Below are 23,037 nucleotides of genomic sequence, written 5' to 3'. Positions count from 1 at the left end.
TGTTTTATAAATCACTCTTCCATACATAATTTTTATCAGTGCCTAGTAACTATGGTTATATAGAAATTGCCCAATAAATATTTGTTGGATGAGTGCCTGACAAGATACAAAGGCAAGCTTCCTGGTAGCCAGATGGAGGTAACAGAGATCCCGGGATCCAGTGATGTATGTCAGGTTTCCCAAATACAACATCCACTCTCCTATCTCAAAGCCACTTATATAGGTTTCTGTACTCTTACTTCGAGCCCAAATGTAATCTTAACATAATGTTCTAGGGAGTAGGTTTTGGGGAAGCCTAACCATGTATAACAAAGTTCGGAGGGAAAAATAATTGAGTCATTGGATCACTGGCAAGGATGAGGTGGGGGCCCACTTTTAGATTAGAGTGCTGGAAATTTGTGTAATAACAGACTTGGATTCGAAGAAGCAAAAAATCACCTAGTTAGTAAAGCGGATGTAACGTGGGAGTTTGGTTACAGCTGGACAACAGAAGTCTAAGCCACAAGATCAGTATGGGACCAACAGTGAGACCAAGACTTCTGAGTCATTCAAATTAGGTCCCATGATTTCACCTTGACCAAGAACTGACATGTGAGAAACAGGCATTGAGAGAAAGAGCCAGGCAAGTCATCTGGATCCATATCTGCTGAGAGTGTAATTCAAGGCCCTTGTGGAACAATCATCACTACCTTATCCCCAAGAGCCTCATCTACCAGCAGAAAGGGCTGGGAGCCTGCCCAAGGGGAAGAGATGCCCCATGGGAAGAACTCCCTTTCTCCATTTCAAATGAAATTAGAGCCGTTCTGTTGTTGTTTTAAATTGGTATTTCACTTGGAAATCTTTCAAATGCTTGTAAATCGTCTAAAGATGTTCTCTTAGAGCCTCTTAAACTTTAAGAAATACCTTATTAAATATATCCAGACCCTTCTTCCAGAGTCGGCCATAGAGCTCAGGAATGTGCATGTTCAACACACATGCTAAGGTGGAGCTGATGCCCCAACCCTGGTAAGAATCATTGGCCTAGACACCAACTGTAGGGCTCAATGCCTTCTCACCGTGGCTCCCCAGTCAGAGATAACCCAAAGGAAACAATTTACCTGTGACTCAAGAGGTTAGAACTCTCCAGCTTCCTCCTCCCTTTACCTCTTGGGGACGCCTTTTTTTTTTTTTTTTTTTTTTGAGACGGAGTCTTGCTTTGTCCCCCAGGCTAGACTGCAGTGGCATGATCTTGGCTCACTGCAACCTCCACCTCCCAGGTTCAAGCAAGTCTCCTGCCTCAGCCTGCTAAGTAGCTGGGATTACAGGCACCTGCCACCATGCCAGATTAATTTTTGTAGTTTTAGTAGAGACAAGGTTTCACCATCTTGGCCAGGCTGGTCTCAAACTCATGAGCTCGTGATCCACCTACCTCGGCTTCCCAACGTGCTGGGATTACAGATGTGAGCCACCATGCCCGGCTGGGGAAGTCTTTTAAAAAGCTGTGGAGAACCAGGCTGGCTCACATAGATTTCAGGGGAGGCGGAAGGTAATTGAGATGCAGCAGCACTTCCTTTTAGTAATCCATGAAATCTCTGTTTGGAATCTTCTTCTCTGCCAGATCTTTCTTACAGCAAAACTTAGTCGGAAAGACAAGGGCATTTAAAATTAAATCTTCATTCTTTACCATACTTCCCTTTTTCTGTTTTAGGTCCAGGTAGCCCTGGTCAAAAGATTGCTTGTGGGTTTATGGAAAAATGACTAATACAACCATGAGCAGATTTACCTTTCTACTCAGAGAAGGAAGGATGACAGGTCACACCAGGCTTATAATGAGACAGTAGGAGCTAGAATTTTTAGTGGGTTTTACTGTTGGCAAAATAATTTCGTGTTTATTATTTCAGTTGATCCTTGCAGCCACCCAGTAGGGATACATATATACTAGCAACGAGCAGTCCCCCTCACAGAAAAATTCCCAACTCCTTCTTATTAACCTTGGCGAAATGTTTGCTCCACACTGCATCAGATACAGAATATCCAAATTCTCCACCCTTCATTTTGATGCTTACTTGTATCCAGGATTTTTGAGTTATAGGGAGTAGTTGGCAGGTGATGAAGTGTGGGTGGCTACTCATGGGCAACTGGGCACTGAATCCTTTGTTCCCTGTGCTGCTTCTCCTTCCCACGTTGAGGATTCTGATGCCACATGAGTGTTATTATCTATTTTTATAAATAGGGATCATAGGCTCAGAGAGGCTAGAGTTCCCTCAAAGTCACACAGCTAGTACATGGCAGAGCTGGCTTTCAGGTCCATCTTGGATCCCTCAGGATTTCTTGGTTTTCAGAATCTCTATTTTATGTAATTTCCGAGTGTGCATTATCACTATCAGGACTCACTGAACCATTTTGCTATAACTGCATATATCCACACATGGCAATTACTGAGACACATTGCAATTAGTTTATTTTGGCAGCTTATCATTTTGAGAATTTGGAAGCCATAGGCCACCACACGCTAGGGTTTTGGGTGGTTTGGGGATATTTAAATGAAAATTGATTACATCTTTTAATCAAGAGTGTTTTAAGCATGCTGCTTTCTCACTCTATTTTTCCCCCTATTTCCCTATTGTCTCTTTTAGCCACCTGCTCTGCCCACTCCCATCCCCTTGTTTGAACCTTTTGCAGATGTGAGTAGCAGAACCTCCTCTTTCTCTGCTACCTAGTCATTGGACATGAGTATATAAGCCTAAGGGCCAAAATGTGTCCGCAGTGATAAATGCTGTTCCCAGCTTGCTACAGACCAGATGAGGTGCTGTGAGGGGCACAAGTGGAGAAAGTACCCAGCATGTTCAAAGTGCATCTCACAGTGGCCTGCAAGTTGGCAGCAAGAGCTATGGGTGAAAATGGCCTTGTTTCTTGGAACCACGTGGACTTTTCTAATTAGAAGGCTTCACGCTACAACCCATCTCTCTCTCCAAGGACAAAGGGACCAGGCAGTTGCTCCAGTGGTCAACTTTTGAACCACTGTCATGGGTTCCTTCAAAAGAAATGTGCCTAAATGGAATTTTCAGGGTTATTATTTCCATTATCTCTCTCTTTCTTAGTAGAGTAGTTGCTTAAATGTCAGTCGTAAATAGCTCAAGTGCTTTGCAAGCTGGTTCAGTTCTCAGCCCCAAGAAAAATCTGTCTTCCTAACACAGTCTGTGAGCTGTTCCTGCAGCTTCCCCATTTATAGATTCTGTATTAAAATGAAGAGTCAGTTTTTATACCTCTTCCAGGAGGATGCTTAGTAGAGTCCTACCTCAAGTGAAGACCTGGATGGTACTGATGGCCAAGACAAGCAGCCAAGGCAAAAATGATAACCAAATTGTGGCAATTTCGCTTTTAAGAGCAGCATGATTTTATACTTAATAGTAGTAGGTTGTGTGATAAAAATTGCTTAAGAACTACTTGTGTGTTACACAGAACCTCTACGTATTTCTAAGCTTGTTTCATGGTTACATAATGGAACTGAAGGCCTACTATGTGCCAGAGAATGCGTTAAATGCTTTTATAAACACTATTGTATGTAATATTTTCCACAACCCTATAAAATTTCAAAGAAAATGGGGCTCAAGAAAAAATCATTCATCCAAAGACGCACAATTGGTTAATAGGTCATCTGGGATTCAGACCCAAATCCAAGTTGTTCATGCAATGGATGGAAATAAAATAGGGGCTAAATCAGAAAATTGGCCTTGAGAAATTTCTGAAACGTCTCTGTTTCTACACTTGAGGATTTGTAGAATTTTTCAGTTATTAGGTGATTTGATCAGTTTTACTAATTAATTAAATACTTTTCTCCCTAATGAGAATATCTGTACTTTCCAAAATGTTGATGCAGTCTGGGTAACTTTGCCTGCAACCTGGCAGTGAGACACCTCAACAAAAGTGGCAAGATTGTATTTAAATTGATTTGGTCAGAAGCCTGAGCCCCAGTAATCTGACATGAACTATGTCCCTGAATAGATACAGATTTGAGTCCTGGTTCTGAAACGTGGTAGCTATGAGGATTTGGATAAATTTAGTTATTTTAACTTCTCCTTCTTTTTTTTTCCTTTTTTTTTTTTTTTTTTGGCTATAAACTGGGGACAATATTACTTAACCAAAAAGTTGTTTTAATGATGAAGATTTTCTGTGTAAAACACCTGGGGCAATGCTTGTCTCTGAGTAAATAAATATTAGTTTCTTTCCTTCCTTATGACAGAATTCTGAGTGGTTGGTATAACAGTGACCAAAATATTTTTCCAAAATGCCAAAGCAAGGAACCCCCCAGTGAGAAAGCTCTGGACTTAGTAGGAGACTGTATGATTGCTGTTTTCATTCTGCTGCCCATTTGTTTTAATACAAATGCTATATCCACAAATAATTCCAAATGTCTGTATATTTAGAAATATTAGAATGATTGGATGAATTTTGCACCTTTTGACATGATATCATATAAACAAAATATTGGTTATAAAGGCAAGGTATTCAACATTTCCTCTGCTTCCATCTCATTGTCTAAAATGGGAACATTTGTTTGAAGTACCTGCTTACAGGACAGAAATGTCAGAAGGCTACTTAAGAAATTTTTAGGGTAGTCTAATATTAAGGTACCATATAAGTAGTGAGTGTATGATTCCCTGGGCCTTTCTCTGAATTCGAAGTTTGAATGTATAGAATTAGGCTGAGCAGATGCGACCACAAAGACTGTATTCTTATGGCCTCTAGGAGCTTTTTCAGAAACTTACCTATGTGTTCTTTTTTTGTCATTGGCTCTGTCGTGGATTAAAGAAGGTTTTCCAAGGCAGCAGGTCAAGGGCCCCCAGAGAGCAAGGGCTCCACAAACATCCCAAGCATTGGAGAAGAAATGAAGGGAGCCAAGGGGAGTGAGGACATTTATCTTCTTTATCCTTTGTCCCTTATCTTTTTCTTTCCTATCAAAATTTGTATTTTCAGAGACTGTTTAGTGTGGTTGGTTGGGGGAATTTATAACTGCCGTGATTGAGTGATTGAGAGCTTTAACCTGGACAGGGAGCATTTGAATCCCTGGGAAACACCTAACTGACCCAAGTAAATCTCCCACTTCTAGGCTGTGTGGAAGTGTATTTTTAGCAGGGATTCTTCTTATACTTGCTATTGTCTTTGTCATCTGCTTTCCCATGCCCATTCCATTCACCAGGAAGCAGAATCCCTGGATTCAGCAAACCTTCCTTTATTCTACCCTCTGACTTTGCACTCCAAGGGTGAGTGAAACCAAAGAATCTTCTCAGCAGGAAGAAACGTGGGTTGGCCAGAGATGAGCCAGTTCCACAGAGAGCTGAGGACTGTAGGTCTCTCTTAAGTACTAGGGTGTATGGAAAGAAGAAAGATATCATATCAGTAAAACACCTGTATTTTAATTCTTATTAAAGTAACTAAGATTTCATTACATTTATTCAGTCAACAAATATATATTGACTGCTTACTACATGCCAGGTACTAGTCTTAGTGTCATGAATACAATAATTAACAAACTGGTCAAGGTGTCTGCCTTTATAGGATACATATTTTGGTGGGGAAGGCATCTAATACAGAGATACATAATATAAAGGGATACATGTCCACTCACTTATTTAATAGACTATTTTAGAGCAGTTTTGGGTTCACGGCAAAATGTAGTGGAAAGTACAGGGAGTTCCCATATACCCTCCTCCCCCAACCCCCTCCACACACAACCTCTGCCACTACCCACATCCCACACCAGAGTGGTGCATTTGTTACCATCAGTAAACCTACAGTGACACATCAGTTTCACTCAAAGTCCATAGCTTATATTAGGGGTCAGTCTTAGTATTGTATAGCCTATAAGTTTTAACAAATGTATAATGGCATCTATCCACCATGATAGCATCATACAGAATAGTTTCGCTACCTCTGTGCTCATCCCTCCCTCCCCACAAACTGTGGAAACCACAGACTTATACTGTCTCTATAGTTTTGCCTTTTCCAGAATGTTGTATAGTTGGAGTCATGCAGTATGTAGCCTTTTCAGATTGGCTTCTTTCACTTAGCAATATGCATTTAAATTTAAATTCCCTCCATGTCTTTTCATGGCTTAATAGGTCATTTCTTTTTAGTGCTGAATAATATTCCATTGCCTGCATGTACTGCAGTTTATTTATTCATTTTGCCTACTGAAGGAAATCTCGGTTGCTTCCAAGTTTTGGCAGTGATGAAAAATGCTACTGTAAACATCCATGCAGATGGTTTTGTATGGACATAAGTTTTCAAAACCTTTGGGTAAATACAAGAGGACACAATTGCTGAATCCTATGGTAAGCATATGGTTAGCTTTGCAAGATACTGCCAACTTGTCTTCTAAAGTGGTTGTACCATTTTGCAGCAAAAGAGTTCCCATTGCTCCACATCCTTGCCAGCATTTGGTGTTATCACTTTCAGTTTTCACCATTATAATAGGTGTGTAACCAAAGATGGTCCAATTCTTCTTAGTAGCGTGAGGGGCCTTATATGGTGTAAGTCAGTGCTTCTTGAAAATAGCCACCTTTTCAGACGTGTCATAGGTCAGTGCCTTTGGTTACAGTGGATGTGACATATGAGACTTGGTGACCCTGAAGTGAATTGAGCAACAATATCCTTCTTCTGTGCGAATATTACAACTTGTAAAGCAGCCCAGAGGCATAGGATGAATTCTTTTCCAGGTGACCAGAACTTCTAGACTTGCACATTAGGCTGGGGTCCTCCAGATCCAGGTTTGTTGTCCTTCGTTTGCTCTGGCTTAACTAACAAGCAGAATGCTGAGATGGCCCTTTAACATAGGGTCACAGAGAGGAAGAAGAGGAACAGCAGAAGTATGGAAGGGGATGGTGATGAGCAGTGGTGAGATGTTGGCAGTTGGTTGTAGAAGTGTGGAGCCACTAGTATTTGGGGGAAACAGCAACCCTGGTGTGGCCATCAGCATATGGCTCTTGTCTTGCTGGGTCTTAGGGGATGTCACCACTCTTCCTAAACCAAGGAGCAAGTTGCCCTAGGGGCTTCACTGGTTATGTACCATCTTTTCCTCTTTTCTTTACCTGGACTTGGTTTATAGGAATTATTCAAAGGTGATAGGCCAAGGGCCCCAAAAGAGTAGGAGAATCCACAAAGAGTGCTGGAAAAGAAGAAATCCGGAGGCCAAGGAGAGTGAGGTCATGCATCTTCTGTGTCCCTGTCCTTGGGGTCCTGGTTTGAGCCCACCCATTCATCACTTACACTTCTCCATGCCCTTGCATATGCAGCCACCATATGACTGGGGCCAAATTCGCTACACTTCCTAAAGTAGTAACCCACAAAATTATAGTCTCTGCAGAAAAATAATTAGAGCTGTAAAGCTCATAAATATACATCCTTCCTTCCACTTGGCTAGCAAACAGCCATACGACCAAGAAGCTGAGGGACTGCCAACTCTGCCTCTGCCACTGATATCTGCTTATTCTACCCAGGCACAAACTGCTTAGCACCAATGGCAGGAAATCTGCTCTGCCAGGGCTGGTTCTCAGCAGAGCTGTGGGGTGACCTCCTGACTATACCTGCCATCAAAGACAGGGCCAAACAAAGGGAACCACAATCAAAACTTCCTTATTTGTTCCGTTTCATTCTTCCTATCTTGAATGCATTCTGGAAAAGAGAATTGCATCTCTATGTATCCATTAAAGAAAGTTTTCTTTTTGTTATCATATGTAGTATGAAATTATGTTACTTGATTTCTCATTTATATGTTTTTCTTTCTTTCTCACTAAAATGCAGGCTCCAAAAAGGAATGGAATGTGGTTTATGTACCACTATATCCCCAACACTTGAATAAGTGTTTGGTAAATAGTTGTAAAGTAAATGAATACGTAGAAATTGAAATGCTTATGTTATTAGAAGAACAGAAAAAGAAAAAAGTAAAAGTAACAGTTATAGAGTGTGAACTGTGTCAGGCACATGCCCAGCACTTTACATTGGATGGTCTCTGTTAATCCTCTTTAGTCTTTGTGGTTGCCTTGCAAGTAGATACTGTTAACACCCTCATTTTGCAAAATTACAATGATTGCAGCAAAATCAAGCACACACATTAGTCACTGTTTCTTCTGAAAAGTCAAAGGAATAGATGACTCCTGAGATTTGGGTAGTGGCTGAAAAACTATAGCACTTGGCCTGGATCCCTGAATTGATACAGTCTGCATCACATGGAGTTAAAGGGTTTTCCCATCTGACATATCAAGGGGTCTTGGAACCCCCAGCATTGTTTCCAAGGAGTCTCCTAGAGGATACTTCCAAGCCTGATTAGGTCATACTCTGGCGGGGGAAATTCTGGGGAACCTTCCTGATGTTTTTGAGGGGTTCCTGTTGTCGTATGTGGACCTTTTGGACCTATGAGTTGTCATCATGGTCCAGGCTGAGCCTACAGCAGGGAAGGGGCCGTCTCGATTCTGAGTGTTATCCATGTAGCACTTTTCCTAGTGCCCACAGTTTGGTGGTGGTTCCCCACAGCCTCCCTGTAAAGGAAAACAAGCATTTTGTTTTGCAAGGCCATCTGCTGCATAGACAAACCTACTAAGTACACAGATCATGACTTCTCCCCTTGACGAGGTGTACGCTGATGGTATTAATCACCATCCATGTTCCTCAACAGTTGGGTAGAGCCTTCTGTGTTGATACTCCACCATCAGATGGTAGGAAAAATGGAGACCACAAGGGCACATCGCCACCCTGGTGCGCATGGAGAGCTAGGCCTGCAATCTGAAGTGAAGAAAGTGGATGACACATTTCTTTCTCCTCCTGCTGCTTCCAGAAGGGAACACAGTACCTCTAGGAGGGTTGGAGTGCCCTCGCAGTTTAGCCTAAAACATTCCTCAGCTTCTTGAAGGGTTGAGAGTTGAGGGACCATTCTTTACTTATTAATGTATTTATATTCTGGTTCCTTCCACAAAGACTGAAGTGGCAAATTTGCAAGGAAGAGATAGATGTATTAAAAAATCTAATATACTTTCTATCTTGAAGGCCAGGAGCCTAAGATTATTTATGTTGCTTTATTTAAACTTGGGGTGAGTCATGGTTTTTCTTTCAATAATTTAATCAGAATTACTCTTGAAACAAAGTTGGCTAGACCTGGGAATTCAGATTGCCCTAGAGCTGTGCTGTCAGGTACAGTAGCCATGAGTGGCTATTTAAATTTGAATTAATTAAAATTCAATAAAATGTAAAAGTCAGTTCTTCAGTCACACTAGCCACATTTCAAGTGGCTGAAATGTGATGTGATAACCACATGTAGCTACTGCATTGGACAGCACAGATAAAGAGCATTTTCATCATCATGGAAAGTTCTCTTGGACAGCATGGCCCTAGAGGGTATCCTTCTATTATCATATTTAGTCATGTAATGCCTTTCTCCTCTAACTTCCCCACTCCCTTTCTACTTTGAGAAGGAAATCCAAAGCTTCATGGGGCTGCTTTATCATCATTAGCAAAAGGGACCGTGAACTCTTTAACCTATCATCACAGAGACACTAGTTACTCCGTGACTAAAATAAAAAGAAAAAGCCTTCTAAGAATGAATGCATGTGAAGAAATTCATGCATGATATTAGAGGCAAAAACAGAAGATAAATATATAAAACATTTCAGTTTTGTGTGTATATTCTGAATCGTGGAAATAAAAAATAATTTTTGCCTTCTTTGTTTATACTAGTCTGCATGTTCTAGTTTATAATTAGCCTCAAATATTCTTATAATTTAAAAAAAAGTTTGTTTTTAGAAGGGGAAAACAAAACTTCCCAAAACTGAGAGGAGGAAGAATGATTCTCCTTGACCTTTGGAAACTGCAGTTTAGGTAGAATACATTTATCTGCAAGTTCCTCCCCTCCTCCATTCTTGAAGGCAAAATAACTTTTAAAGTAGAGGGGTGATTCCGTAATTAAATGTATAATAACAACTAACATTTATTGCCAACTAATATTTATGTATATGTTCTTATGCTATTACAAATGCATGTGTTTTCACTCCAGCTATATTATCAGTCCTCAAAGACAAGGATGTTGTCTTATATTTCTTTGGTTTCAGCAATAGCACCCTAACCAGCACTTGATAGCCACTTTTGACTGACGGACAGATTGGCTGACCTTGCCACCACTCTCAGGTTTTATGCCCACAAAATGTGTTAACATCTTGTCTCATTTTGCTTTGGGTCCGAGAAGCAGTGTTCTTTCCAAATTTGCTACATGAAATCCAGCCGCTGGAATACAGGAGCCATTCATCAGAGAACGAGTTAGGCCTTCTCTGGGTTTGTGTGTGTGGTAAGACCCTAACGGAATTTTTTTAAAAAATTGTTAGTTTTGTGAAAATAGCACTGGGAAGAGAATATGTGAAAACTCTTTGAGTGACCGCAACCATCCACACCAGTGTATTTGGCATCTCTAGTAACTGGCTACTTGGAGGGAGAGATTTAATAAAGAGGATTTTCTTTTCTTGAGTTGGCTGTTAGAGTGATAAAACATGCTTGTGGGGCCATTCTGGTTTTGACAGTTTCCTGTGTCAGCCAAGACACCCACAGGCAGGAATTAGAGTCTACTCTGCCCTCCTCACTCAGATCCAGACTAGGAGATGAAGCCCAGAATGTTGGATTTGATACTTAACTTTCCCAGGTGTATTTTGCCACATCACAAACCTTTTATACTCATATATATCACAACACTTGAATATAGACTGAAGCATGTGACACTTCTGTTTCCTCTTAGAAACAGGAGAGAAGATAGGAAAGGGAGAATAAATTGGTTTTCATGAAAGGTCAGTGAAAGTCTCTATCATTGTCCCTGAATGATTAATGTCCCTATTTGTGAAGTTGTGGGAGTTTAGTGAAAAAATATCTTCTTTTCTTGGAAGGGTGATATTATACTGAGGAGGGCTATCAGGAAATTTATGGGTGACAAATATGAGGAGAGCTTGCACAAAGGTATAGATAGCAAATATTGTCTCTTTTGCTCAGGAGACATTACATTCTAGTAGACCAGCCATGGTGGTTTTATGATAACATTTTCCTCCTCATGGGTATGCCATATTTGCCTGTACCTGGCCTCCAGGTACCAAAGTCAAGATCAGTCCAAGGAACTACTGAAACCATACATCTCCACATTCCAGGTTCCCTCAGACCACTCAGACATGTTGCTGTTCAGAGCCCCCAATAGGGTGAATGAAGAAATTAGTCTGTGTGTCAATTAGCACAGGATTGAGGAGCCATGAGCAAGAAGAGGTATACAGCTTAGGTCTTCAAAAGGCCAAAACTGTTCAAGATTCCCCCTGGAAACAGGGGGTGTGCCACATACCTGCTGCTTTGTCCTTTCTTACATTGGTTATTGTTAAATAACTTCCTTGTTATTTTTGGAAATTTTATTTCCCTCAATAAACTTTTATTTTTAAGAACTACATTGTCATTATAAAATAATTTTATTTTTTACTTAGCAAACATATATACTATGTAATTTATATTATTATATATTACATAAATGCTAATTATAAAATTATATTGCATAATATGTAAATATTAACTCATTTAATCTTTATACTCAGTATGATGTAATTACTATCACTAACCTCATTTTACGAATTGGAAAACTGAGGCACCGAGAAGTAATTTGCCAAGACTACACAGTTGGTAAGTAGTTGAGCTAGGATTTGAACCCCAGGATCCAGAGTACTTGCTCTTCACTATTGCTAAAATTCAGAAAAAATATAAAGGCCAAAAAAAAAAAATACCCAAAGACAACCATAAATATGGTAACTTGCCATCTTTATTCTGTAACATAGGCATCCATATAACTGATCCTAGGCTTCGTATTCAATTTTGTATCTTGCTTTTTGAAACATGAACCTTATAATGGTCTTTCCATGTTGTTAAAAGCTTATTATAAATATTGTTTTAATACCTATTTAAAATTCCCATCACATAAATGTACCACTGTTTGCTTAGACATTCTCTTATGGTTGGCCATTTTGGCTCTTCAGTTTTCTATTTTGATCACTAGCACTGCAACCACTGTCCCTGTGCAGAATTTCTTAATGTTCTTCAGAATATATTTTCAGGATACTTTATCAGAAGTGAATTTCCTTAATCTAATAGCCTGAACACTTTTAGGGTTCTAAATACAGGTTGTCAAACTGTTTTCCAAAAGGCTTGTACACTCTTGCAGTGTCAACAACACTACATAGAAATGCCTTCTTCATTGATACTTCAGCATTGAGAATGATTTTTAGAAATGTTTACCAATGTGATAGGTAGAATGTGACATTTTATCATTGTTTTGATTTGTATTTCTTTGTGGGCTTGAGAGTTTACAGTTTGCTCATATTGGATGATCAATTATATGAGTATTAATGAGTGGTCTGTTTGGGTCCTTTGCCTGCCTGTCTGTTGAAACCATGCCTTTGGGGATCAAAAGGAAAAGAGACAATAGTTTTCCATTCTTTCTTCTTCTGGCCTGATGTGGAATTTCCTTAGGTATTTTCCTTGTCTATACTAACAACAAGCATTTAATCTTCTTCCAAACCTTATGTGGATTTTTCTGTTGATTCTATATAGAGTGCACTCTAGTCTGTTTATAAAGGATATTATCATTTTGTTTTCCACTATGAATGTGCCATATCCATAAATCTGCATTTGGTCTATCTTGGATCACAGACTCCTAGAGGGCCAGTATGTGTCTTTATGGACGGTTAAGCACACATTCTTTGGCAATATTCATAACAACCATAGAATAGGCCTCCCAGCGTCCCAGGAAGGGTGATCTGTGCAGTTACACAGTCTACATTGTGGATCCTAATGGGAAATGAGAAGGGTTGAGAGCATAGTACGTTGGATGTATCAGTTCACCCTGGTTTTACTTAAAGAGAGCTAAGAATAAATTCAGATAGCACCTCCCCTCTCTTTTGATAGGCGGTTCATTTCTGTAATAAAGGATGAAGCCTTCTAGTCTCAAGAAGAAGCAGTTCTAGTAGAGGAAGGCACACAGGATTAAGGGTCCAAAGTCCATGGGTTTGTTCTGCATTCTCCATTATTTAGTGTTTGTGGAAAAAATCCCGGGGTACTTTCTCTATTAATCCCTTTTTTTCCATCAAAGCCAGAATAGTGATATCAATAATAACTGACGTTTATAAAGTACTTTAAAACGTTACAGATGGACTTCCTTATCCAATGACTCACTTAATCTTCACAATAGCCTGCTGAAGTAGACAATGACATTCACATTTTACAGTTGAGGAGACAGACACAATGAAATGTAGAGAGTTAACAGCAGAGCCACAATTCTCCCTCCAATAAATTATGGAACAAAGATTTCATTATTATATTTTCAAAAGCATATTACGCTCCAAGAAAATAATCTGTTGACTTAAATGTATTATGAGGCAAGGAGAAAGAAGAAAAAAGTAAGCCAGCCATCATGAAAGTAGTGGAGGATCATAGAAAAGAACCACATAGGACCCCAAGGAAAACTACATTGAATGGAAAAAAATTGAAAGGAACAGATGAAATAAAATTGTCAAAAGGTTGATGATTATTTTCAAATATTACTCTTTTCTCATATTTTTCCTTTTTTGGAGTTTTATTTGTATTTCATTTTTATTTTCTAACATTTTCATAACAGTTTTTCCATTTACTGCAAAGATCAACAATAGTAATAGTTAAGTACATCCAACTATGGAATACTGTCTACCTAGCCAGGATAATAAGATCTAAATGTGCATGTATTTCTCTATTGGAAAGACAGATAGATGGATGCATTTTTAAGTGGGTCTTTTTAAGAGCATTCTGCAAGATTTTAACCAGTGTGTAAACAGAAGAAAATATAGGATAAAGGAAGTTAAAGAAGATGCATTTAAATGCCGGTGGGAGAATCTGGGGTAGGAACCTCCCCTGAAGGTCAGGCCTTCAATGTCCAGGACTCTTCAGAGAGTCTAGGGAAGGTAAGAAGGCTTCCCACTTCAGATACTGGCACATAATAAAAATGTTACACACTAACAAGCTTGGAAATCCCTCTAAGGTAGAAGAGCTTCAGCCCAACAGTGCATTCCAAATGTTTGCTTGGAAGATTTTACAGGTGGCCTTAAGAGTTAAAGGCATTTGTCATATGAAGCCAGGCTGAGTGAGGTTCTAGCTGGGTTGGAATGATCTGTGGAACTTGTGCCCAAAGGAGCTCAATGCCATGCTTGTATTTCAGGATTTTATGGGCAGCTGCAGACGTTCTGCCCCCCACATTATCCCAATTCCCAGAGAACTGTGCCGCCTGTCAGCTCCTGCAGTGTGGTGCCTTCCTTTGAGGACTGCCTGGTCCCTACATCCATGGGCCAGACCAGTTTTGATGTTTTCCACAGAGCCTTCTCGACTCACTCGGGCATTACAGGTGTGTTGGTTGTCTGTGACTTAGAAAATCCTGTCAACTGACAGGAGAGACCAGGTGGGCTGCCTGTGACTGACCTGGGCTGGACTTGACCAAGCACGTGACTGCATCAAATCCTGTTGAATGACCCCTGAAATGTCTCTTATCTTCACCTTCCTCTTCAGCCCTCCTTCAGCCCCTCTTCTTCCACCGCCCTGGTGCAGGAGCCATCATGTCTCTCCCAGACTATGGCCATAACCTTCCAGTAAGTCTCCCTGACCTGATTCCTTATCTTTACCGTTCTTCCCTCCACACTACTATGAACATTGCCTCCCCAAAATGAAGGATAAAATATGCCTCTTTTCTGCTCAAATATATTAAATAGTTTCCAATTGCCTAGAGAATAAATTCGATTCTCCAGCATGGCATTCAAAGCCCCCATGAGTTAGGCCTGATCTAGCTCTCCACACCTGCCCACACACATTTTTCCCTACATACTCTTCACCTGAGCTTTGCCAGCAACCTTGACCCCACATGCCTCTCCCTCTCTGTCTTTGCTGTTTGTTTCCTCCTTCTGGAATGTGCTTTCCATATTTCTTCATCTGTGAGAATTCCATTCTCTTTATGACTCAACTTTAACACCACCTCTTTTTTGAGGCCACCCCCAGCCTTCCCTGGAACACTTTTCTTTTACTTCTTCTCAGCCTGTCTTTTGTGCGGTCATATTTTAGCCAGCTGCCTGCAAGTCGGCCTCCTCCCTCACTAAGGTCGTGGAAAACAGAGACTCGCTGTAGGGCCCAGGGTGGCGTGGTTGCCTCCTTAGCTCCCAGTCCTCATTTGCTGAGCTGCATTACTGGAATGCACTTCCAGTGGGTGTGGCATGGGGCAGGAGTTGCTGACTTACTGTGTTCTTTCTCTTCCAGTGTATGATTTACCTTCAAATTCCTCGAGCCTTTTTGGGGAGTCTCTCCGCAGTGGGGCTGAAGACGCCACCTTCTTGCAGATCAGTGCTGTGGACCGCTGTCCCAGCCAGCTCTCCTCTGTCTACACCGAAGGCTAAAAGCTCTCTTGGCCACTCCTGCACACCCAGGACCTTGATGTTGCTTGCCACCTTTTGTTTCCGTACTCTCACAGACTGCATGAGGAAGGATGTCAGCCCAATCAGCAGGACCTGCAGAGTTACTGATGTTCTTTCGGAAGGCAGGACTGAATGGCAGAGTTAGCTTTGCAGGAATCATTGCAGTTGCTCCTTTTTCTCTCTGGGTTTCCTGGACTAGGTGACCAGCAGGACTATCTTTTCAAAGGGAATTTAGAGCCTCACTCTACTGGATACCTGTTACTTCCTGGCTGTCGACACTTAAAGGACACCAATGAAATGATGTGCATGTGAAAATGTAGTATGGGGATGACCCTGTCTGAAAATGCCAAACAGGGAAAAAGACCTCAATTACCAGAGGCATAGTGACCTGCCTCACCTAATCCTCGCCCTCACTGCTCCTGATGCAAAGCCAGGTACAACAAGGGAAATCCATGTCCAAAGCATAGTGTGGTCTCAACTCTTAGAAACTCCCTGGGTTTCCCTTTTCTCTTAGCCACATGCTAACCAGTTGCTTCTCAGTGTTTCTTCAATAGCAAAGTAAGGTTTTATACGCCAGCAGCCTATCTTTGTTTTTGCATTTTAAAGAGTTGTTATTTATACGTACTTTAAAATGAAAAAAAAATGTAAATGTCTGTTCTTTGGATGGAAATCATTATTATTGTAATCACCCCAGCTATAGACATTTTGCACTGCTGTGGTTCTGCCTGGCCCCACCTCTGGCATGTTAGTTTTGCAGTTAGCAAAGGCTACCTGAGGGAAATGGAGTGGGCACCTCCCGCACCAACAGTCCTGTAGCTGGAACCTTCCTGGATTGACTGTTTAGTGACTCCACCTCAAAGACTTTGTTCAAAGAAAAACACTGTTTGACTGGTTTACCCATTGCCTCCACTCTGGTGCTGTGCCCAGGGAAGTGCCAGATGTGAGAACCGGGACAGACTGAGTCGTGTGCCGGCTTCCCTTGGAAAACCAAACCTAGTGATGCTTGACTTCCAGTGCACAGATATAACGTTTTTCAGGATATCCACTCATCTGTCTGTCTCTTCCCTATACTTCTCTCCACCCTCCTTTTGCATCCCTCTTACCCTCTTCCTGACTGTCATTCAGGTACTGCCCCCCCCAGCCGCCATTGTCTGATCATCTTGGGAAGGAAGAGGTGATAGTTCTCGAAAAGTCTACAGAAAGAAGCAATTCTTTTTCTGAGTTCCAGGTTTGAAGGCCTGGAATTTTCCCAGAGCATTTGATCGAAAATATCAAGCCTAAATAGGAAGTCATTTTTTTTTTTTTTTTTTTTTTCTGTGACACCTCTTGGAGGTCCCAAGTCCTAGGGCATCAGCTATAAAAATTGGCCAGTCCCAAAGATACAGTAAGTTCTAACATTCTGGTACAATCATATTTCAAGTATTTTTTCTCACTTTTTAAAAATGTTTTTCTGAACAAAAGTGAAACAATGCCATTTGTCAAACTGAGATCATTACAATCTTCAACAAGACAACTAAAACAGCTTGATGTTAGATGGGATTCTGTGACAGTCTGTATATTGACAGGTCCTTCCAGTCTCCCTCCACAGTCCCACAATCGGAAGTATTCTCCCTGATTCCAGAGTTCATTCCAGTATGTAGTAGAATGAGGTGAATGAGGAACCAGGTATGGGTTTCGTTTTCACAATGCACTTGGTCAATCTAGTTTCTCTGAGTAGTGGACTATATTCTAAGAAAAGCTTTCATGTAGACGTCAAAGTCTGCAAAAGAGGCGAGTTAGCCACTTTGCAAAAACCTGCTCTGCTTTACAAAAGATGCACATCAGGCTTCCTTTACAAGTGAACTCCAAGGCTGCTTGTAAAGTACCACCCTTCTTGCAGCTTTGTGGGTCGTGTCACTTGGCCTAAGCAAGTGGCCTAACGTATGCATGCTCACAGCTGGTAGCATCCCTTGTGCGTCCTTTGTCATACTCTGGAAAGAAAGAAAAACTCTGCTATCTTCAGAGAGACTGTCTATTCATACTTAAATAGGGAAGCCGTTACAAGGAACTCAAAATACATTTCATTTCATTTGTACAATGAGAAAAAAGATGAAAAGGCAAGGTTGTTATTGCAGTTGACATTGTCAGCCCTGCCTTTTGGCTTTATGTAATTTAAAGCAGAAAGGAGGAAGGAGGACAAAACAGAATCTGAACTTTAGAAACCATGGACACCACCTCCCTTTTTAAGAGGAGCTGCTTGTGAACCAGGCTGCAGTCTTCCTGTGGCCTCTCACAGTAACCCTGCCCCTTTTACCTCACGGGGGCTAAAAGGACTCTATAGAGGGCCTAAGCAGTAGAGGCACCTGCAGCCCTTCTTCCTCAGCAGGAAATCATTGTGGAGCCCCTGAGGGACATTTGCGTCTCAGAGAGAGTATGCAGGCAGCAGGACCCAGTGCAGCCCTGCTTCCTGCACCTTGGGTCTTTCCTGATAGCTGCAGGCTTGAGATTGCGGCCTCAGGATAGGACACGTTCAGATGCCTTCCAGGCTACACACTATGCTTAGATTCTAGAGTCTTTCCTGACCTTAAAATTTGTCCCTTGCTTACTTTCACACTGCAGAAGATTTATATATACTTTCATCAGTATTTTTGCAGTAGTACAAGTGGAAGCTTCGAAAAAATCCTTCCCTTTCATGTCCTGGTTTTTTAAGGCTTGCTATGCAACCATTTTCATAAACATCCAAACAGAGATTGTCATTCCCCTTAAAAACAGAAACAAAACAAAAAACTAATGCTTGTGAAAACACACAGCACAAAGACAATTATCCTATTGCATTTAAAAATATCAGTCTGCTGGGAGATATTTCACTGGCTTCATTGTCTTAATTCCCTAATGAAACTGCATCAAAGTGTCAGTTATAATTTAGCCTCTGATCAGCTAGTAAATATTATTTAAATATTTACTGGTCCTGTGGGGTATCTCCCATTACCCACGTCTCCCTCAAATTACATAAGCGATAATAAAGTAGAAAAAAGAAAAGGTCTTTATTAGATCACAGCAGAGTTACCACTGATAACAGAGTGTTGACTTTGTTCAGTTGTTTCTAAATTACCAGCCATCAAGCACAGTAGCACCCTAAAACCAATTTTGAGCAAGGATAAATTCAACTCCCTCATCCGAGAACCCTGACTTTCCGGTTGCCTTGAAGTATTGGGAATAGTGACTATATGTTCAGTTTAATTATTTGGTATTTTATTTGACTCTCTTGGCCATGTCATTTTATAGAAGCATTTTTAAATAGCACTTTTTGTTAGTGGTATGGAATTTCTGCGGTAACTTTTTTTTTTTTTTGCAACAGATGAAGCAAAAAAAAAAAAAACACACTAATTGGAGAAATACTGAGTGTAAAAAAGAAGAAATTTATTTTGTACAGACAGCAAAGTATCCTGTGTAATGTTGCTGACATAAAGCACTTTGGGGGAAAAAAGTGGAAATCTGTTTTCCATAAATCACACAGACTCTTGTACATAGTTATATACACTCACGTAGAGAAATGAACTGCATATATCATACTGGATATGGGGCCGATTTTACTCTAGAGGCACATCTGGTGCTTATTGTCATAAATCTTTTAAAGAATTAGGTACACTTTTTTCTATTAATATGTATAGTTTTGTGATTTGTCACAGTTGTGTTTCATATAATCATAAGTTATTTTGTCTTGTTCATGAAGTCCTTTTTTTATGTCAAAAGTAAAATGAAGGGATTGTGCACTTGGTACAGAATAAAACTGGAAATAGAGGAGACGACCTCCTGCCTAAAATCCTTCTTCAGCCTGTCACTTTAAAACACAATGGCAACCATCATTGTTTGTTTGTTTGTTTGATTATTTTGTTTTGTTTTACCATCAGCCTCCTACATACTGGGAATGGTAATTAAAATTAAAGGCAGATGATGGGGAAGGGAATGTTCAAGTCCAGCTTTAAAATGCCGCATTGCTTTGGGCCAGAGCTGCAGCCTGGATTTAATTATAGATATGAGGACGAAATGGCAGTACAAATGAATGTCTCCCTGAATCCTTTACATGTTGGGAGTGTCCATAAATAAAACATGAAGTTTTATTTCATCAGATTCAATTAAAGCTTTTATACATGTTTTATTGGTTATTCTATTAATTCGCTTCACAAACTGGATAAATGTGTGCTAGGATTTGGGGTTTATTTGTGCCTTTTCAAAGTAGCGCTACATCATGCTTCAGAAATGCCTCTAGTGCTTGGTACTCCCAGTGCTGGCGTTTCAGCAAACTGACATTTGGAGGAGGGGGTCTTTTCAGCCCTGTTTTCCCAAAACCGTTCAGAGAAAGACACAAGCCTCAGCTTCCCATGATCTGTTACCCTGATCATATAATCTGTTCCCTGGAGAAAGGGGCAGGTACCATTTCCTTGGTTTCCTCATCCTGTCCACTGTGCATGCTTTATAATATCACCTGCCCCATTGACTGTGATGAGCTTTCTTTCTCAGCTCCCATCTGTGGGGGGATGGTGTCAGAATTTTCTCACACCTGGTTTACCTGCTAGCCAAGCATGTGAATCCAGAAGAGATCACATTTCAAGGATCAATCTTAGAAAGGTGACTGTTTCCTTGCTACTTTTTTTTTAAGACTTGAGAATTATTTTAAGAGAAGATACAAAGTGGAAGGGACGAAGGTCCCATGAACCTTATCTGGTCCCTGGAGGTCAGAGAGCAGGCACCATTAGGTCCAGGGTTGTGGAGGTGGAAATAGTGCTGATAACATACAAAGAGCCCTCAGCTTCCTAAAAGGAGGTGGCTGGTGGGAATGTGATTTTGTTCAGCCTCTTCCAAGAAAAATTTGGCATTAAGTGGTAGAGTTGAAAGTCTGTGTAGCCTACAGCCCAGCAATTCCACTACTTTTGAAAGACTCTTAAATCAATGATGGGTCAAGTATGAGATGTTTATGGCAGTGTTATTCACCATAGCCCCAAACAAGAAATGATCCAACTGTCCACTAACAACAGTAAAATGAACAAACGAAACTTGCCTAAGTAACATAGTGAAATGCCATGGAAGTGGCAACAGAGGAAATGACAGGACGATAGCCACACACAACTCAGAGTTGAGTCTCACAAATTTGAGAGAAAGAAACAGATGCAAAGGCAAATATACAGTGTTATTCTGTTTATATACAGTTTGAAAACAGGCAAAACTCACAGAGTTTAGGTGGTAGAAGTACAAAGAATAGCAAGGAAAATGTCACAAAGGCTCATAGCTCTAGTGGAGGAGAAAGAACACATGGAAGACTTCTGGGTGCTGATTGATGGACAATGTTTTATTTCTTGACTCAAGTGTTAGTTTATACAAGTGTTTGATTTATGATTAGTTAACTGTGCATATATATCTCACAGTTTTTAGTTCAAATAATAGTGAGAGGCAACTCTTACATTTCCTATTGGAGGGCTCTGCAAACTTTTTCTACAAAGGGCCTGATAGTACACATTTTAGGCTTTGAGGGCTATGTGGTCTCCTGTCTGAGCTACTCAACTCTGCCGCTGTAGTTCAAGAACAGCCGTATATATTATACAAACAAATGGATGTGGCTGTGTTCCAATAAAACTTTATTTATAAACAAATTTGAATTTCATCTAATTTTCAGATATTTGTGAAATATTCTTTTGATTTTTTTTCAACTCTATACAAAAGTGAAAAAAAATTCTCAACAGGCTGTACAAAAATACAAAACTCAACTAAAAAGGCAGCAGGCAGGATTTGGCTCATGGGCCATAGTTTGCTGACCCTGGTCAATTGAAAGGGTATTCCCCAAAGTCCTTCCCAGAAATATCCACTAATAGAAAATCATGGATAGGAGCCCCTCTGCTTATTCTTCTGCTACGTTGGGTCCTATTCCTAGAGGGAATTCATGAATTCTATTGATTAAACTTTTCTTTGTTTAGATCCTGGGTTCTGCTCCCTGGGATACAGATGAATGCTTAGAGCTTGCAGTGCCATTCGACTTTATCTCTGGATTTAAAGTTTTTAATAAAAAGAACTGGGCATAGAGAAATCTGTGAGAATTGGAAAATGAGCACCTATTCTTTCCAAGCTAACCAAATATTTGCTGGATCTTGGCAGCCACCGCCAACCTTTTTCCTCTGAAATGCTGAGAGATTATAAGTAATGGGAGACTTCATTTTTCTTGGGCCACAGCTCTTGTGAGAAGCTGAAGCTGCCTCTCAAAACCTGCAGGGTTCTCACGGAAAAGAGTCAAGGGTTTTATATTCAATGACGCCACTGACAAGTGACCATAGAAGAGTCAGGGGGCCCTGACGGTGCTAACAGTCTGTCCCCTCCATGCCACAGGAAGGCAGCTAAACACCCTAAACCGCTCCCTGGACCCTGGTTTCCCATAATGCATAGCTCTCTAATTCCCAAACCTAGGGATTTTTCATCCCTGATGGCGTGCCCATTGGCTACTCACGCTTACAGGAGAGAATGAGACTGAATTCACATGGCGTGAGTGTATGCCCCTCTTTGTGTCTCTAGCCTGCAATGACATTACTAGTTTCAAAAATAATGGTTATTCATGAGTCCTGGGTCATTGATTGGATATTAGCTTAGACTAAATCCTCTTCAGCACGTCTCCCTGGTTGTTTCATGTGCTTGAGTTTGTGTATTGTATATGGTTCTGTTATTAAAGCTGCCAAGAGTGTAGAATTTTTGGTAAAAATAACCTAAATCACATGAAGTTTAAGCCAAGAAAAGCTTAGAGGACATCTGGTCCAAGCTCATCATTTTTCAGAGGAGGAAACAGATTATTTCATTCATTCACTCATCATTCATTTGTTCCTTTGCTCACTCATTCACCATTGTTTCATGCCTACTATGTGTCAAATAAACAGGGGAGAATTGGCTCTTATCCTCACAGAGCTAAAGGGGATCACAAGAATCATCCACCTGAGAATATTGCCTGAGGCTTGTTAAAAATGCACATTCTGGAGCTGCTACTGAATGCGCACCACAAAGATACTGAGTTGGAATTTCAGTGAAATGGAGTCATCTGCATTTTTAATAAACTCTCCAGGTGATTATTTATACGAACTAAAGTTGCAAACTGAGGCTGACCACCTTTGATACAGCGGAATAAGCAGGCAATTTAACAGGGCCACACTGTATAATAAGGGTTCAGTAGAAGAGGAGCTCCTAATTCTTGTCTGGGGAGATAGGAGAGCAGGGTCAGAGTTCCCTGAAGGAAGAGGAGCAAGAATGCCTGAGCTTGTCCTGAAACGTAAGTAGAACTTCAAGAAGCAAAGAAGCAGAGGAAAGGTAGAACAGGTAGAGAACACAGCATGTGCAGAGCTGCCAAGAGAAGGAAAGCTACCCAGCAAGCTAGTTGGAGGGTTGGAGGTAATCCCATCTGTCTCCTCTGAGTAATACTTCCATGACCCACTGGCCCTAGGTCACAGTCCTTCCTATGTAGGCCTGCTGAGCTTAAAGCATTGTTTCCCAAACCAGCAGGAACTTGTATATTACCAGTTACTCTGCACAAAGGGTTTCACAATCACATTAATTTGGGAAATGG

At 40.7% G+C, this 23,037-nt stretch overlaps 1 protein-coding gene and 1 long non-coding RNA gene across 7 annotated transcripts in view; one reads left to right on the top strand and one right to left on the bottom strand.

Annotated features, from left to right (window-relative positions):
- GLIS3 (GLIS family zinc finger 3) overlaps nucleotides 1-19,576 on the top strand; it is a 499,006-nt gene extending 479,430 nt beyond the window's left edge. For all 5 annotated transcript variants that reach the window (XM_033237228.1, XM_033237227.1, XM_033237231.1 and 2 more), the window contains 2 exons: nucleotides 14,228-14,410; nucleotides 15,310-19,576. In XM_033237228.1, the coding sequence (XP_033093119.1) occupies nucleotides 14,228-14,410; nucleotides 15,310-15,446 (320 nt within the window). In that variant the 3' untranslated portion in view covers nucleotides 15,447-19,576. The remainder of the gene's footprint in view (nucleotides 1-14,227; nucleotides 14,411-15,309) is intronic.
- LOC117098534 overlaps nucleotides 17,351-23,037 on the bottom strand; it is a 34,016-nt gene continuing 28,329 nt past the window's right edge. The window contains exon 6 of one of the 2 annotated variants that reach the window (XR_004443459.1): nucleotides 17,351-17,434. This is a non-coding gene — a long non-coding RNA (uncharacterized LOC117098534). Of the gene's footprint in view, nucleotides 17,435-18,073; nucleotides 18,205-23,037 lie in introns of those variants that run through there. The other variant, XR_004443457.1, reaches the window with a different exon arrangement.

The sequence above is a fragment of the Trachypithecus francoisi genome, unplaced genomic scaffold (assembly GCF_009764315.1).
Source record: "Trachypithecus francoisi isolate TF-2019V2 unplaced genomic scaffold, Tfra_2.0 Lachesis_group16, whole genome shotgun sequence".
Classification (NCBI taxonomy): domain Eukaryota; kingdom Metazoa; phylum Chordata; class Mammalia; order Primates; family Cercopithecidae; genus Trachypithecus; species Trachypithecus francoisi.
Note: the sequence above shows the minus strand (reverse complement) of the source record. Positions and strands in the feature narration are given on the sequence as shown.